Source organism: Natrix helvetica (assembly GCF_964273705.1).
Source record: "Natrix helvetica genome assembly, chromosome: 5".
In the NCBI taxonomy this organism is placed as follows: Eukaryota; Metazoa; Chordata; class Lepidosauria; order Squamata; family Natricidae; genus Natrix; species Natrix helvetica.
The window spans coordinates 63,320,663-63,339,325 of NC_138551.1; the positions used below are offsets into that span (position 1 = coordinate 63,320,663).

At 36.0% G+C, this 18,663-nt stretch overlaps 1 protein-coding gene across 3 annotated transcripts in view; it reads right to left on the bottom strand.

Moving 5' to 3' along the window:
• Positions 1–18,663, bottom strand: part of FGFR2 (fibroblast growth factor receptor 2) — a 126,089-nt gene that overhangs the window by 5,122 nt on the left and 102,304 nt on the right. For all 3 annotated transcript variants that reach the window (XM_081955667.1, XM_081955666.1, XM_081955665.1), the window contains 7 exons: positions 15,669–15,820; positions 14,167–14,288; positions 12,420–12,530; positions 10,971–11,161; positions 6,577–6,699; positions 4,557–4,627; positions 2,253–2,390 (listed from right to left, as the gene is read on the bottom strand). In XM_081955667.1, the coding sequence (XP_081811793.1) occupies positions 2,253–2,390; positions 4,557–4,627; positions 6,577–6,699; positions 10,971–11,161; positions 12,420–12,530; positions 14,167–14,288; positions 15,669–15,820 (908 nt within the window). The remainder of the gene's footprint in view (positions 1–2,252; positions 2,391–4,556; positions 4,628–6,576; positions 6,700–10,970; positions 11,162–12,419; positions 12,531–14,166; positions 14,289–15,668; positions 15,821–18,663) is intronic.

The following is an 18,663-nucleotide window of genomic DNA, read 5'->3' on the forward strand; positions in this document are numbered from 1 at the left end:
ATGTATAAAAAGAAGTGAAGTTATCAATACTGTCCCCATCAATTCCAATCCCTGAATTATGCATTAGCAAAGGGAGGAATTGAACAGCAAATCACCTAACTTTGTTCTCTGTTCCCCCTGTGTGATCATTATTTCCACCCTCTAGATAAATTAAGGTAAATTAAATGGGCATGGAATATCCCATTAATGGCATTCAGCTGGAGGTAATCCTAATGCTGCACTAAAGAGAAAAGGCTATTCTAATTGTCTAGAAATCTGTCCAGATTGTACTATAATTCCATACATAAGTAGAAGATAGAAAGCTTATTGCTGATTATATGAGAAATCTGCGAACCATATGCTAGGACTACAGAGGTTCAAGGAAAGCAATCCGAGGGGGGTATAACCATGTGAGTTAGGTAAAAGCTTTAAATGCTTTTCAAATGCTTTCCTGGTCCTGAACAATTATTTAAACAAAATAAACTCTTGGCTAATTCAAGCTAGATAATGATTTCTGGTTGTTGTTTTCTACTTCCTAAAAATACTTTGCTTTTATATACAGGGCAATCTCAACTTAGTGGGTGTTAATGCAATGGACTTCAGATGCAACAGATAATGCTCCCATTGTATTAGATGTTTTATCTCATTTCTGTGAAGATGTCTTTCATACAAATGACTTAAAATAGCACAAATGGTGTTTTCAAATTGAAGAGGCCCTTGGAAATAAAGGACAGCCTTCCTCCACATGAATTAAATTGAGGTTTTGCTCTGTTAAAATAGTGGAGCCAGAGAAAAAAGCAACAAAAGAAAGCAACACAAAACCTACTCCATTACAGGTATTCCTCTACTTATGACCATGACCCTAATGGAGCTCAACATTTCTGTTCCTAAGCAAGGCATTTGTTAAGTGAGTTTTGCCCCATTTTGTGACCTTTCTTGCCACAGTTGTTAAGTGAATACACTGCAGCTGTTAAGTTAGAAACAAGGTTGTAAGTGCTTATCAGAACTTGATATCACTTGATCTTAGGACACTGCAACCGTCATAAACATGAGTCAGTCATCAAGTGTCTTGAATTTTGATCACATGACCATGGGGATACTGTATTGGTCATAAGAGTGAAAAAGGATCATATGTCACTTTTTCAATGCCATTGTAACTTTGAATGATCACTAAATGGATCATGTTGTAATTTGAGGACTACCTCTGCATATAGTTAAAATAATTCAGATATCTTTTTTGCTATCAAAGGGTATTTTGACTTCAATTTCTCTGAAGTTTAACACAGCATGTTCAACACACACACACTCTCACATATATACATGTAACACACATTCACTCTATAGCAGGGGTGTCCAAACTTGGCAACTTTAAGACTTGTGGAGTTCAACTCCCAGAATTTCCCAGCTAGCAGAGCTGGCTGGGGAATTCTGGGAGTTGAAGTCCACAAGTCTTAAAGTTGCCAAGTTTGGACACCCCTGCTCTATAGGCACAATTAAAAAATTATTTTGTGACGCCCTCTGATATCATGGCAAGGCCTTGGCTTTCTTTTTTAGCAATGCTTCACAGGTAAAATCCTCGACTTACAACAATTCGCTTTGTGACCGTTCAAAGTTACGTCACTGAAAAAAGGGACTTATGATCATTTTTCATACTTACGACCATTGCAACATCCCTATGATCACAAGATCAAAATTCAGAAGCTTGGCAACTGACTCATATTTATGACGGTTGCAGTGCCCTGGGGTGATGTGATCCCTTTTCCTACCATCTGATAAAAAAAGTCAATGGAGAAACCAGATTCACTGAACAATCATGTTGCTAACAACTGCAATGATTCACGTAACAACAGTGGCATGAAAGGTTGAAAAAAGGGGGAAAACTCACTTAACAACAGAAACTTTGGGGTCAATTCTGGTCGTAAGTTGAAGACTACTCGCATTTCCTGCATTAATGGTGAAATGCACAACTGGATGCTGTTTGGATGGAAATAAAATTGCAACTGTTTTTCACAATTGACAATCCCCATTTGAGAATTATAAACAAATATTTTTATAGTTATGATGAAATAGTTATTAATACTTCCTACCAATGTATTGACAGTTACGTTTTTTAATCAATTTGAGTAATTGCAAGAGAAAATGTGAATTGTGTCCTGGTAAGCCATACACTGTGTTGATGTCACATATATTTAGGGAATAAAAAGACAAAAATTGAATGAAATCACAAATGCATGTTAATCTATTCTATGTATATATGTCTAAAGAGCTCTTACAGTTCACTGGTGCAATTAGCAGGTTTGTCCATTCTGTGTCCTTCTTTAAGCAATTTGAAAAGCTCTTCCACTGGGATTCCTGGGTATGGTGACCCACCTAAAGTGAAGATCTCCCACATTAGGACACCAAATGACCACCTGAAAAAATTTAAAAAAGAGAATAAACGGTGTGCGAATCAGATCAGTGCAGAATCTTATCCTATAATTAAATCTCCATCTGTCATCAAATATGCAATATATCCTGAACATACCAAATTTATAAATAAATTGGAACATGATAAAATGCAGAATATGTAGTAGTCATAAAATAATGTAATTTGTAATCCAGCCTATGCAATAGATGTACCTAAATCCTGCTAAATTCCTTACAGTTCAAAATTGAAGAGATACAATTTAAAAAACCCAAAGGAATTGTTTTGTTGAGATTGGTTCAAACTATTAAAACTGCTTAGACGTTTTTATCATGGTCTAATGACAATGTAAGAAGTTCTCCTGCCTAAATGAAACCCAGAACAGTTTTTGGTTGACATGGAATCTCTATAATTATAACTCAGTCTCATAAACTCCATTCTTGTTGAGAAAGGAGTGGCCTTCCACCTCCAGGTGGATGCATTTGGATAAAATTGATAATCAGGTTCCATTTCTATTGGAGTTTCTTCTGGAGTATGGTATGGTACTGAGATTGGTCACTTCATGGATTACCTTCATTGATTAACTGACATACTTGATGAGCTTGTATTATCAACTATGATATACTTCTGGGTGGTCTTGAGTGCATTATTTATTTCATAGTTTAGACTTGGGTGGGATCCCTATGCTGATATAATATAATTGGTGTCCTTGAACATTGTCTAAATGTAATCTAAATTTAATGGATGAGAGTGGATGAGAGAGAACAAGCTAAAATTAGATTAAGAAAGAATGGGTTTGCAGATTGAAAGTACTCCTTGATTTCTGTCCCTGGATTTCAGGTGTCAGCTGTGATGAGGAATGTGTTTACCTAAGTAAAGCTAATATGTTAACTGAAGCTTTTTCTGAGTTGGTAGGGCCAGAGCATTGGCTAGCTATATTTTGCTACAAGCCAACTCAACTATTGCAGTGAGACTATCCCTGAAAAGTATCTGTACGTTGCAACTGGTAAAAAATTCTGGATTGTTATCCAGTGCAAGGACAAATATCACATTATGTTTACTTTGAAAAATACTGCCAATTATCTCTTACACATAGAATTGAAGACATTGATAGCAAATTTAAAGTCCAAATGGCTTGGGAATCTGATTATCTGCAGCATTTATTATGAATTTGTCTGGTTACTTCAGTGAATAAGAGAGATTGTTGAAGATGCTCCCAGTGCCAGAAGTTCAGCTGTTTGGAGCATTGGAGAATACTGTTTCCAACAGAATTTCAATATTATGGAAAACTCCTCCATGTGTTCACCTTTCCCTCTTCCAGTATTTAGGAAACTGTTTTTATTATCTTAAGCCATCATGAAAGTTTCCAGAAACAGACAGGTAAGATATAAGCTTAATAATAATATGAAAAAAATATGACTATGGCTGAAAAAGAATAATTAATTATATGGATCGGATATTTAGGCTATTTCCTCATTCCAGAGTTCTTTTGACAATCCTTAGATAAATATATTAAAATATTATTTTCTGACAAATGTCATCTTGTACTGCAAAATTCAAGATATAGGAAATCACAAATTACTTGGTTGAGAATAAGCTGCAAGTCAAATAAGTTTTTTAAAAATGCTTGGGCAGTGTGCATTTCTAAAAAAATGGTTTAATGGAAGAAACCTATACCTATTGAGGAGAAACCAGAGCATTCATGTGCTCTGAAGCTAACCAGATTATTAACAGAGCAATATCTAAGACCATTTTTTTTAAAAAAAGGGAAATGAAACAGCAATCAAGAGTTTCAGAAAAGTCAGGAAGGAGAAACCTACTTAGAATAATATTGCTAAAAGAAAGAGTTCACACATCAGGAATGAAATTGAAAATATTCATTGTTTTCTTTGGCTTTTCAATCTAATGCAGTAAGGGAGAAAGATATTTTCTTATTCATTAAAAAGAGAGGAAAAAAACCTCACTAAATTTCCTCAAATATAGTATAAATATGTCCAAATTATGCTATATAAGTTATTTCCCATGGTGGTCCAAAGGTTGAAAGGAAAAATTATATGAGATATAATTAAATTGGTTTAATATGTGTTTTATTATGTGCAATTCTGTTTCTTTGGAGGAAGCTGTAAATTCATTTGAAGAAGATAAAAGAAGGTTATAAGATAAAATTACTTACACATCACTTTGATGTGTGTAAACTCTATCAAATAGAGCTTCTGGTGCCATCCACTTTACAGGCAGTCGACCCTGGGCATATAATGAGAAAAGAAAGATTAACAAATGCATTAACAAATAGTGCGGCACAGGGAGAACATCAACAAGTTGGCAAAGATTCATTTAAACTACACCAAAAAGAAGGGAGATGCCAAAGCAACTTCATGTACAACATACGAAAATAAAGTCTCTCTTTACTAGATCTTGTGAGTCATTCATAGACTTGTGAACAGAAATGTAAAGTATTCATGTCTGAAGCAGACAATAGAGCTTTATATTCAATAGCAGCTACAAAATATCTGCATCAGAGATGGGTTCCTACTGGTTCAGTTCGGTTGAGCCGAGTTGGTAGTAACTCGGCTTGCCACACCCCCGAACCGTTTCTCTCCACAGCGCTGTAAGAGCCACCATCTTGCCTTTTGCTTCTGCACATGCACAGAAGCATTTTTAGTACTGCACATGCACACATAGCGCGCATCAAGGACGTGCGCATCAAGTACACATGCGCAGCGCATCCCTTAACTAACTGGCAGTAGCAGCAGCTGGAACCACCCCTGATCTGCATCTTTCCTGACTTTGCTTTGTATAGATGGGTGGGGTCAGGAATATATTCTTCTAAGCTCAGGAGGTGTTATGGAAGTGATAACAGGATATCCGGAAACAGAACAACTCCTTTAAGCAGCTGAGGACAGGTATAGAGAAAGTGATTGTGCTGGATCCAAAGTACTTTTGCTGGCTTTGGATCTGAGCACTACAGACCTTTTAACTTATGATTGTTAATTTCTATGGACCTGGAATTCACACTAAAACCTCCAGGGTTGAAAAGAAGAGAAGATAAAAGCTCATTATCTTTTATTATCTCTTGTATAAAGTTCTAAACTTTCCAAAGAATTCATATAATCCAGAAAGATTTTATTTGATCATATATCCATGAATAAGTAAACTAGCCTGCAGGCATTTGCAGATGCTTCTCTATTTAATTATTGAAATAAAGAAAAATCCAAATGGCCCCAGATTTAGCCAATGGTACTCATTACCACTCCCAACAGTTCTAGAGCTAAAGATAATCCCTGGATGGATAACTACCCACTCAATTCTGTTTTCAGTCAATTATATAAAAAGATGAGACACAAATATGGTAAAAATAAAACAAGTGTTTATATTTTAGCAAGAGGCAAAATGTAATGATTCGGAATATCCATTCAGGGATTTGTCTAGAAAAATACAGTAATTTTCTAATATTATTCATACAGACAGTTTTCATACTGTCAACCTCTTTAGCTTTATGAATGTAGCTTTAATCAAATATACCTTTTTAAAAGCCTCATATAAGTAGCTGTCTGTGATAAGGACAGCTCATCACATTCATAAAGCCAAAGGGGTTGACAGTATGAAAACTGTCTGTATGAATATGATATACCGGTAAATGAAGACGTTGTATACTTTAACCAGGAGATTGACAAGAACATCACCAAGATTTCTTGAAGCCCAATTGAAACATGGCTAATCAGAGATATTTACAGAACTAAAATCAAATGTCATCAATTAAAGAATGTGTCCCATAAAATCATCAATTACATAAAGAATGTGTCCCACAAAATCATCCACTGAATGACCTCCACATAGTGGTATGGGCATGTATATGTGTATGAGTTCACAATTCTGTCCCTCTCAAACAGACCCACAAACTGAGAGTGAAATAATGTTCTACAGTTTTAACAGACACCATTAAAAAAAAAGAGCCACTAAAATTTATCCCTTATAAAGCATCATGTAACATGTACTCTTGCAGGCTATGTAAGCAGATAACCTTCCCTTCCTAGTAAAAAGGAGTTAGGAATCCTTACACACTTGCCTATTATTTTCATTCTTGATTAAAAGTTAGGCTGCTGTACAAAAAGTCCATTAAGAATGCATTTGCCTTACTTAAATGCACTGGAAAAAAGATAGTGGATCAAGTGATAAGACTGCCATTCACTTACATTAGTAGTCTTTTTATAATAATCTATATTGTTGATGTCTCTAGCTAACCCAAAGTCAGCTATTTTCATGACATTATTTTCAGTAACCAAAACGTTCCTCGCTGCTAAATCTCGATGGATGCACTGAAAAAGAATACAATAAAATAAGATACAAAGAAATAAGAAACTCATCTGTAACATGATTCTATTTTTTTTAAATGTTACTGTTTGAAACAGATACTTACATGAGATATTTACGTCAATATAAAAAAGCACTTCAGATAACTAAAATACGAGATATTCCCATAATTCAAAATGTGGAGGATCCATCAATTCATATGCACTGATGTTTTCTTTTGGCCGAACCCACCCACAAACAATACTCCATCTCTTGATGGAGTAAAATAAATAAATAAAATAAACACCAACAAAGTTTTACAGATAACTTTAATGAAGTATCTGAAAAGTGATATGCTGAGAAAAGAAAAAGATCTTTAGAAAATTCTGTTTTAAGAGATTGATCAAAAATAAAATTAAACATGGAGAAATAAAATAGAAGATATACTGATGTTTATTACTGAGTTCTATTAAAAACATTCAAGAAATCATTTAGAAACTAGGTTTACATTTGACTTATCTGTTTTTATTCAATCTTTTTTTTACTCATGATTATTCTAATTTTATATTTGCAAAAATTTGATTTAAGATTTTGACAATCTTGCTCCAAAGTTCTCCCAGGACTTTGACACTAGATTGCAAAGCAAATGGATAATAAAAAATCTATAGAATAGATTAGTCTGTTAGTCTGTAGGGTAAAAGAAGTGCACAATTATGTATGTTGTTATTCTTTTTAATTTATGTCTTGATCTCATTTCTTTTTCTCTACTAGATTTGGAGCTACAGGATGTCTTATGTAACTTATTGGAATGGAAATTAGAATTTTTAAAATAAAAATTAGCAAAGAATCAAATGTTAGCCAATTGAAATATGGGGAGCCTGATTTTTTTTTTTTTTGCTATAAATCCAGAGTACTCCGTGTTATATAGCTTGCAATTCTTGGCATTTTAAAATTAAGCTGATCTACTATTTTTATACATTATGCTTTGCATTTTCAGGTTTCCAAACCATGGTGAACTATTCATTTGTTCTATTCATCTCTAGGGCTTATTGTTGAGCATAAAACAATTGAATCCTAATAAAACATCTTTAGAATACAACAAGAGCTGAATTAAGAACCAAGAAACAAAAATCTACGGCCATGTGGTCAGGTGTAAGGAATAATGTAAAGAATGGTCCAATATCTACTCCCAGTAATAGTTTGAACTAGTTCTCTTGATTACTGAAACATACTCTTATACCAACAAAGCTGTTGTTAGTTGAAATTCAATTGCAAAATTAGGCTGTCACTAAAATAAGCAGTTTGAAAAGAGGGTATATAAACTTATCCAATCTAACTCTCAGATTGAGGCAAAGTTTCTTTTATACTTAAAGAATATCTTCCAGGAGGCATTTTAATCATTTCAAAGCTTCCCAATAAGTACTTATATCCTTAAAAGTATTCCAGTCATATACGTCAAATGCTCTGAAAGCAGTTTTCTTAAAAGCCAGTCTAGATTCTTTGGCTACTTAAAACCTGTTGATTTTATCTTCTGCCACTGAAATACAGTACTATTGTACATGGAGATATAACATAATTAGTTTCTGTTGCTGTAATGTGAACACTTAAAAAAAGCAATCAAACGGGAGGTAGGGAAACTTTGTTGAATTGATTCAAGAAATCTGTACTTCAAGAGAAGAAACTACATCCAAGTCCACTTTACCTGCAGAAAAAACTCAGTGCAGCACAGATATTGAAACAAGTAGTGGAAAATTGTATGGAATGGCAAATCAAAAGAACCCTTGTTTGAATCTTGCTAGTATCATTATCGTTCCATATTAGTTTTCCAGAATTACTTTATAAATAATAATTACTATGTGCAATATAGCAGAGAGATTTTGACAATGATGATATTGAAATGGTGGATAGTTACTGACTTTTAGGATCAACCATCCACAGTAAAGGAACAAGCAGCCCAAAAATATGCCATAGACTGGCATTGATTAAAAAGCCATGAGGGCCTTGGAAGAGACCATGATATATCTATATCTACAAAGATCAGAATTGTACAAGCCATGGTGTACTCTGTGACACTATATGGACTTTAGAGAAGCAGGATATGAAGAGTTTTGACATCTTTGAACTATATGCTGAGAATGTCATGGGCAGCTAATAAAACAAACTGAAAGGTCATCAAACAAAAAGCCCAGAATTCTCACTCAAGGCACAAAGGACCTACTTCAGCCTACTTCAGACCCATTATGCAAAGCTCTCAGGAAAAAACCTCCAATGCTGGCAAAGGTGGGAGGAAATGAAAGAAGTGGATGAATAGCAACAAGATGGATGGACGCAGTTACGACGTTTACACCATTGACAGATTTGAAAGAACAGGTTAGAAATAGGTCATCTTAGAGAAAATTTATTTATGTGGTCACTAAGAATCCAAAAGCAACTTGTTGGCATGTAAACAATCCATCCATCAATCAATTGCACAAATATAAGAATTACTGAGACAAACGAAGTGCCTGGAATTCTGGACAGCAGAAGATAAATGTTAACCCTGATGTCTCAATGATTGTTACTTAATAATGATAATGGGGCACAACCCCTTTCTGAGCATGTCTCCAGAATTTAGAGGCAAACAGCTGTACTTTCAATATATTTCTTACATTTCCTGATATTTTCAAATCTCTAGTCATATCTTAATTCATTTATAGGATAGCATAACAATTGATTTTCAAAGATAGATAATCTAATGCCTCAAAATAGAAATTAATGTTTATATAATATTTATTACGATAGGTTATAAGCTCCTAGCAAATTCTAAAACTAAATTGAAATTATTCCAAGCTGGAAATGATGCAGTCACTCAAATATACTATTTCACCTGTAAAACTGGACATGTGGCTTGAATCTGTTATAAATACTAACAATGTTTTGCTAAATTTTAAATGTGGATTCATTCCTGCCATTCTTACTGATCTACTTAGCAAGACTCCTTAACTGGCTATGATTAACTTCACAAAAATATCTATATATTGGATACTGGACACTTAGTGTATATTTTACTGTATATATACTCTCTCTCAGCCCTAGGAAGCAGGCAGTAACAAACAACTTCTAAAATATTGCTAATATTTTTTTGGAGGGGGAGGAGAGTACGGGTATTCCTGTCTGCCAGAAAAATAGGCATGTTTTTGAAATAGCACTGGGTTGCTAAATGTACAAAAGTAATATAATGAACAAATACACAGAGATCTTAATGTATGAAGTACCAGCCTGATCAGTCTTTCATTCTCATTTTGGAGATTTATTGTGATTATATATCATAACTATGTTGTCATAGACCTAGAGCAGCGATGGCGAACCTTTTTTTGGCTCATGTGCCATATGTGGGAGGAGCACAGGGGGGTCGTGTGCAGGGGTGTCGCACCCATAATGCAATGCACGACCCCCCAGTGCACATGCGCACACTACAGGCGCGACCCCCCTTTTTACATGTTTTTTTTGCCCTCCCCACGCGCCAGAGGCTTTATATGAGCCTGGGGAGGGCGAAAACATCCTCCCCCGCCCCTCCCGGACACCCTCCGGAGGCTTCAGGGACTTTCAGGAGGCTTCCCTGAAGCCTTCGGAGCAGTCAAAATGATCCTCCGAGCAAACCGGAAGTGACTTCCTGTTTGCTCGGAGGGTCATTTTGAGTGCTCTGAAGGCCTCAGGGACCATCCGGAGGCCTCCCAGACGCCTTTGGAGCGCTCAAAACGACCCTCCGAGCAAACCGGAAGTCACTTCCAGTTTGCTCGGAGGGTCATTTTAAGTGTTATGAAGGCTTCAGGGAAGCCTCCGGAAGGTTCCTGAAGCCTCCGGAGCGCTAAAAACGACACTTTGAGCAAACCGGAACTCCGTTCCCGAACTTCCGGCCTGTAGGGCTGGTTTTTTACACTCCGGAGGCTTCACAAAAGCTCATGAAGCCTCCAGAGGACCTCTGGGGGGTGGGGAAGCTCTTTTTGCCCTATAAAGCCTCTGGAGCCTGGGGAGAGCGAAAATGGCTTTAAAAAAGGGTGAACTCAGCTGGCCAGCACGCGCATGCCATAGATTCGCCATCACTGACCTAGAGCAACCACATAAATATAATCAGTTCTTTTGTTACATATATGTCCATATGCTTTGTATAAGAAAGTGCCGAAACTCTTTTGTATCATATGCCGATCTTATTCTTTAAATGTGAAAGAGTTCTCTTTCAGGTTGGAAAATAACATCCTTACATGACAATACCAAATTGCAATGAAAAACTTTTTTTAAAAAACCAGCACTAGCTTACCTTTTGTGACGCTAAATATTCCATTCCTCTTGCCAACTGGTATGTACATGAGACTAAGTCTTTGAATGTCATCTGCTCTTCAGGGACCCTGTTAATATCAAATGAATATTCCATTCCTGGTGGACGCCGGGCTCGTAAGTATTCTCGCAAATTCCCTTTGGAAGCATATTCCACAAGCACATATAGAGGCCCTTTAAAATAAGCAAATAAGGAGATATTATTGTGATTCATACTCAGAATATCAATTCAACATATCTATAATAAGACCACCCCCCATATACACCAGAAAGGCAAACCAGTTCTATTAAAAAATATTTTTTTGTGCTTCAACATAATATTATCTAGACCAGGGGTGTCAAACTCAAGGCCCGGGGATCAGATCTGGCCCATAGGGTCCTTAGATCTGGCACACGGGGCTGCCCTGGAAGTGAAGGACTGCCCCGCAGTTCCTCTGCCAGCAAAATCAGAGCTGTGTGCGGCCCTCCCGAGCTCTGTTTTTGGTTGCGACGGCCTCTTGCAACCCTCTGCCAGCGAAAACAGACTCTGGAGGGCTGAGAGCGTTCAGGCCACCACAAGGGCTTCTGACAAAAGTGACGTCAAGCTGGCCATGCTTCACCATGGCCATGCCCATCCAACCACCTGAGGTCAAACACAAACCTGTTACAGCCCTTAATGAAATCGAGTTTGACACCCCTGATCTAGAGCACGGGTGTCAAACTTGCGGCCTCATGTTGAGTTGTAGTGGGCATGGCATGAAGTATCTGGCCCACGGGCTGCCAGTTTGACACCCCTGATTTAGATCATGATATACAATAGTGAAAGATATGCATTTATCCTTAAGATTCAAATGTTATTGAAAAATGGGGGGGGGGGAATGTTACATTTTCTTCCAACAGAAAGTAGATTAAGATATTAGAAAATGAATCTAAAAGCAAAGCAAAGCAATACTATTCCCCTGCATCTCTTTTTTCTCTCTCTTCATTAAAAAGAGAATCTTTATGCAACTCTCCATACTAGTTGTAGAGTTTAGTATTTTGTATAAGTACTGCTCTTGTTCTCCAGCAACTTTCTTACAGACTCTAGGAAACTAGAATAGGAAAATCCATCAATGGAGTGAGTGCAGTTAATGATCTTTCCAACTTCTGGGTTGGAGGGAATTATAGTGCAACAGTAGAGAAAGAAGGGTGGGAGGTTTAATAATATTCATAATACTGTAATACAGTTATGAGGCAAAATTAATGATGTGGAAAGCAACATCTATGTCTAAGCACATTACTTCTGAGTTATATTTATTTTTCAAGCGAAATACAAGTATGCTATTCATCAGAATCTCTCTACTGCCCCTCGGACTGCAATTTTCACTTAGCTTGTGCAGAATGAAAAAAAAGATGCATGTTGCACAATAAAATGACATTGTTTCAGGACCTGCAAGATCCAAATGACACTCACCATCCTGAGTGCATGCTCCCAGAAGATTGATGATATTTTTGTGTTTCCCAATCATCTTCATCATCTCCATCTCAGACACCAGGTCAGACAAATCTTTCTCTGTGGCGTCGTCTATGCAAGACAGAACAAGTCCCATGCAGTTTTAAACAATATACGAACACAACTCACTTTTCCATTAACTGATCTATTGAACAGATAATCCAACTAGTAAAATTGCAATTCTTGACCAAATCTTTACTCCCTGCATTGATTTATACTGGCCAACCTCTTAGATGAGCTAAAAATAGTTTTGTTTCCTTCCCAGGGAAATCAGACTGTGGTCTACTAGGAATTCTTCCTCCTTTGATCTAGGAGGGAAATCCAACCAATATTCTTTCATACTATAAGAGTAACTGGATATAAACTTAGATTACAAGTAGCTGGTTGTGCATCTGTATGGCTATAAATGCACAATAGCATAGTAAGATTTAAATTCATTTCTATAAGCAATAATGTATGGATTTTATTAAACCAAATTACTTTGGTTTAAAGTTGCCTTGGCTTTGAAAAGTTCTCCTTTACTGTATATCTTATTTTTATACATCTAATCAGAAGTAAACCCAACTGAAATCAGGAAAACTGTGGATGGGATTGTAAATTGTAAATCTTGGTGTTATATAAGAAACGTAACATATATTATTAGCAACAGATCCATTTTATTATCTTCAGTATGTAAAGATTTGTATAAGCATATACCACATACACACAACCAGTTTTATAAGACTTGTGCTTCATCACATCAGAATCATTTAATATCTTTTTATAGAGGTTTTTCTTGTTATCTCCCCCATACTCCTTCTATCTGAGAAAACACTATGTATAGGCTTATCATCCATGTTTGTATATGAGTGTCATTAATCAATAAAGATTCTTATTATATGAAGATGAAGTCTGAGGATCTCTCATCAACACACTTTATGTGCTTTCTTTATAAACTTTTGTTCTTTTTTTATTTGTTTCAAAAAGTGTCCAAAAATGATGTCCAAAAATGCATTTTGCTATGGATTCCTGAGATTAATGTCCAACAAGAGCCTTGGTGGTGCAGTGGTTAGAGTGCAGTACTGCATGCTACTTCTGCTGGCTGCCAGCTGACTGCAATTTGGCAGCTTGAATCGCAGCAGGCTCAAAGTTGACTCAGCCTTCCATCCTTCTGAGGTTGGTAAAATGAGGACCTAGATTGTTGGGGAAACATGCTGACTCTGTAAAACCACTTAGAGAAGGATGTGAAGCACTGTGAAGTAGTATATAAGTCTAAATACTATTGCTATGATGTAAACCAATGACACCATACAGCAAGGTGGTTAATCAGCCATGATTTTTTGCCTTGTTTGTAATTTTTGTATGTGTAGCTTTGAATTAGTCCTTAAAATTTTATTGGCAGCATTTTCCAGAAGTGGTTTGTTTCTGCTTTCTTCCTAAGGCTGAAAGAGAGTGACTGGCCAATGGTCACTCAGCTAACTTTGTGCATAAGGCCAGACTAGAATTCACTGTTTCGTGCTTTCCAGCCAGGTGGCTTGATTACTACAGAGATAGGCTCTCTTTGTAAATATCTACTACTAAAATTAAATACATTGCCAAATATACTGATTTACTAGGAAAACTGCTGAAGCCCACAGTGAACTAAATGAATTTTGGGCTTCCACAATTTAAGACTTCAGAGACCATGAAAAGAAACATGATTTGCAGAACTTGTCACTTGATTCTTTACCTTTCAACATTTTCACTGCAACAGAAACCGCTTCTTTTGGCCTGTCTTTGTCGATGCCCATTGCTTCTGCCATGACAACTTGACCAAAGCATCCTTCCCCAAGAGGCTTCCCTAGCGTCAACCTGGGATGTAAATCAAGGATTAGCATAAAGCATCTGATGTACAGTTGAAATCAGTGAAATACAAGAGTGAAACATAAAAGAACCTTTCAGCAAATCGTTTTGACTTGGACATTTCTTACAAAGAACTAACAAGGGTATTAAAATACATCCAGACGTTTGGGCACGTTCCTCCATTCAGCTTTTGAAGTACGGATTCTGTGTGTAATTAATACTTATTGGCAACACTTTCTCATACACTTGGAAGTACCAAAACAGGATTTTATAGCTTGCTTGAATTCTGAAAAATGTCACTGATTCTGTATCTTAAAAGGAGAGAACGTTTTGTCCCAAACTCAGCAATATAACTATGAGTTATGAAATATCAACAGATCAAATGGCTATTCAAAGCTTGCAACATTTTTTATATATTCTCGTGGAATGAACAATAATACCTACTGTTGGTATGTTTTCCAATCGGTGTAAATGCACAATGTTTTCTTTCACATAAAATTAAATGTCCATGGCATAAAAACACAGTTAACGTAAATGTTCTTTAAAAAGAAAGTTTTAACTGAAAAAGCTTTTAATTTAATTATGCTAATATTAATGAACACTTTAATATATCTCTTATGTCTGCTACTTCAACAATAGACAAAGACTAAAGGGTTGTATGCTTAGCTGAGATCATGCTGTGCTCATTCTGAAACTAAAATTGAATTTAAGATCTTGGCAGAAAGCAAACATTTGCATTGGAAAATGACTAATTTATGTGTTCTTGTGCTTCTTATAGGAGTTTAAACAATGTTGTCTTTGTGAGCCTACAGCCCCCCAATCTAATAAACCTCGGTTTAAAGAGCTTCTTTCATTACAAATCTGGTCCACCCGCATTTATGCTGAATGCTGTTTTAAGTGTTTAATGCGTTAAGATTTTCCGCATTAATGTTTCCCCTCAGGGAAAGCTGACAGACTTATGCATACAACCCCCACTGTTGACTAGAAGCTTGCAGGTGGCAAGTGAAATGTATGGCACTAGCTTTCATTCACCTAATCATGAGTATTTCCATAAATATACATGAAATGCCAAAAAGCAAACTGTTCAGGGATAAACTTTAAAAACAAGTTGTTTGAAGTTTGCAAAAAGAAAAGTGAGGTGGATTTTAAACACTGGATTACATGCATCTAAAAGGTTTAACTTTGGTTAAGAATGAGGGCCAACCAGGGTTTGGTTTGAGGTCAGGACCATGCTTTCTTCATTTATAATATACAACAGAAAATTCCTGTATACCATGACCAGTTTATTGCCCTGCTTTGCTATAGCATTAGTAAATACATATAATTCTTCTGGATGAGGGATCTGAGAACTGAAAGACTGAAAGATCATTTTCTTTCATAATTACTTACTTATCTCTTGGGTATTCCCATTTTGGATCTTCTGGTAGTTCATATTCAGAAACTCCAGCCAACATAGGAGCATCAGCATTGGAAGAAAGACGGGTAGTAATTCTCACCAATGGTGTATTGGAGTTCATAGAAGAGCTTGATTCTGCAGACACCTGTTGATGAATACAAGATGCAAAAAGGAGATGTAATGTGGGTCCAACTGTTGCAAACTGGCACTAGAAAGTAGGACAGCCAGCTCACGAGTACTAGTCGGTTTCTAAAAGGGAGTAGATGCACTACTGACAATTGTAATGTCCTGGTGGGAATCTTACTATTAAAACACTTCTTTTAATTAACTCCATATTCAATTAATTATAGATCCAGACTTTCCTTATTGAATTCTGAATGGATGTTCATATTATTTACTAACTATATTTGTAACAACCTTATTGTCCCAAAACATATTTTTAAAATATGCTGTGATTATTCTCCTCCTGCTGCTCACCTTCCACCTTTAAAAAAGAAAAAAAATAAAGCTCACCAGACTAACTTTTTTATCCATTCATACAATTTTGAAATTTATTCAAACTTAGGTTTGAACCAGAGACTTGCTAATAATTTACAAGAGGGGTACACTTGAATGTAATACTGATAAATTCATTCATTTCCATATTATAAGATGTAAGTAATTAATTTTGTATTTATTTATCTTTATTTATTTAGGATTATTTTATTTTTACAAATCACCCAAGACTGCAAACATATCAAACACACCTTTCTTCTACTATTGTGCCCACAACAACAACCCTGTGGGGTAGGTTGAGTTGAGATAGAGTGACTGGGCCAAAGTCACCCAACTGTTTTTCCATGGCTAAGTGGTACTAGAATTCATGGTTTCCCACTTTCTAGCCTAGTGCCTCTTTCGCTAATTATGTTTGGATGTAACTTCAGTTGGATCATTTATTTATATTGTGATTACACACAGATGCACACTCCAATCCACTCATTTGTTCAGTCTTACTCTCATACATGCAAAAATAAAGAGGAAAAAGTTAGGAAACCCCCTCCCCATATTCAATATTAAACATTCAACCAAAGCCAAACAAAGAAAAAATGTTCTTTTAAACACTGTTGTATTATGACCCTGCAAAGCTGCCATTCAAAATATGGAAATATCATTTCTTGCAACATAATCTGAGAATCCTTCTGGAATATAAAATCTCAGTGAATGTTTTTCATTTATGATCTGATATGACTACTAGATGAAGAGATTTTTTTTCCTAATTCAAATGTAAAATTTAGTGTTTATTTGCCAGCTGTTTAACTAACAATATTTATTTTATAAACATGTTATACAGTTTGAAACCTTTCCCTCCAAATCCTGTAATACATATATAGCCCAAAGAACAGAGCAAAGATAACCTGTAAGAAGTAATGTCCCACAAATACCTCTTTTGGTGTCTCGGTTTCCTTATTCCAGCTGTCATGATACTAAGTGAAGCTAGAACATGTTAAAAAAGCAGCCTAGTATGAATCTGCTTGACAAGAATCTCTCTGGGCTCCATAGAGATTCCATATAAATTCTTAGAATATGAAAAATATAAGAGTTCAGTGCTTTGTTTTGAATAGTGCCTCTGCCTAGAAGAAAAATTAATGGGATACCTGCCAGAGTCACCGTGTTGAAGCGAATGGCCATAGAATTTAAGTAAAAATAAACAAGTATACTCATAAATAAAGAAGACCTGGGCCAAGACAGGACAGCCTAGAAAGACATAAGGTAAACCTCATCTGATGCTTTGTGCTTTAGTATCAATAACTAATTGTTCCCCTATCCACACATATTTAAGTATGTTAATTACACATTTATTTAATCACCATGTATGTGTTATGGATTCCTGCTTGCCTGTTGCAAATGCTATGCTTTGTGAAATGGTTATGTCCATCATTCTTTCTTTGGGGGGGGGGCGAAGGTGAGGGTGAAATAAACAGCTTCTCCATAGTAACTATTTAGTAAGATGTCTTAGATGTTCAAATATTTATAATTGCTCACCATTTTTAATTATTCTGGAATTTTTCCATCATGGAGAGAGGGGGGGAAGCAGATTGTGATGGAAACTTGTAGTAAAGTTAAAACAAATTTAGCCTAGGGCCCTGTGAGAAATGATAGAAGACAGCTTGATGTAAAATATGTTGTTACTAAACAACAGGGATAATCACATGAGAAAACAAAGGGGAAATTATTTTAATATGAATTCAAACCTGCCAAAAAGTTATGCTCACATTAATTTGTCCAAAGCAAGACCAGGGCTATCCTCAGTTAAATGACAGAATAGTTATTCAGGCTACTATGGAAAAACATTTAGACAAAAAAATGTGTTTTTCCAAAGCCAATTCTTATTTTTAACAATACAGAACAATGCTTGCTTTTAATGTAAGCTGAAATTCCTTATATGAGAAACACAGATACATTATCAAATGATTTGAACATTGTTCATTATATAAAATTGTTAAGAATTACAATACACAGCTCAAAAGTTTTATTTCTTTCAAAACAGAAAGTGACCCTTACATGGAAAAGTCTACTTAAAACTGCTTAAAACTATATGATGCATAATGAACTTCTAGAAAAGCTAGTGAAACTTTTGTTAATCCCTTTTGGGATCATATCTGTATAGTTGATTGAACTTTTAATTTAAATAAAATATACAAGGTTTATAACAAAAACACATTTCCTTTATAGTAATTATTAAGCTGTGTGTGACAGTGTGTGTGTTTCATGTGATAATAGAGATAGATAGATGATGGATGGATGGATGGATGGATGGATGGATGGATGGATAGATAGATAGATAGATAGATAGATAGATAGATAGATAGATAGATGATAGATAGATGGGTGGGTGGGTGGGTGGGTGGAGGGATGGGTGGAGGGATGGGTGGAGGGATGGATGGAGGGATGGAACAAGGGAGGCAGGGAGTAATGGGTGGAGGGATGGAGGGATGGAGGGATGGATGG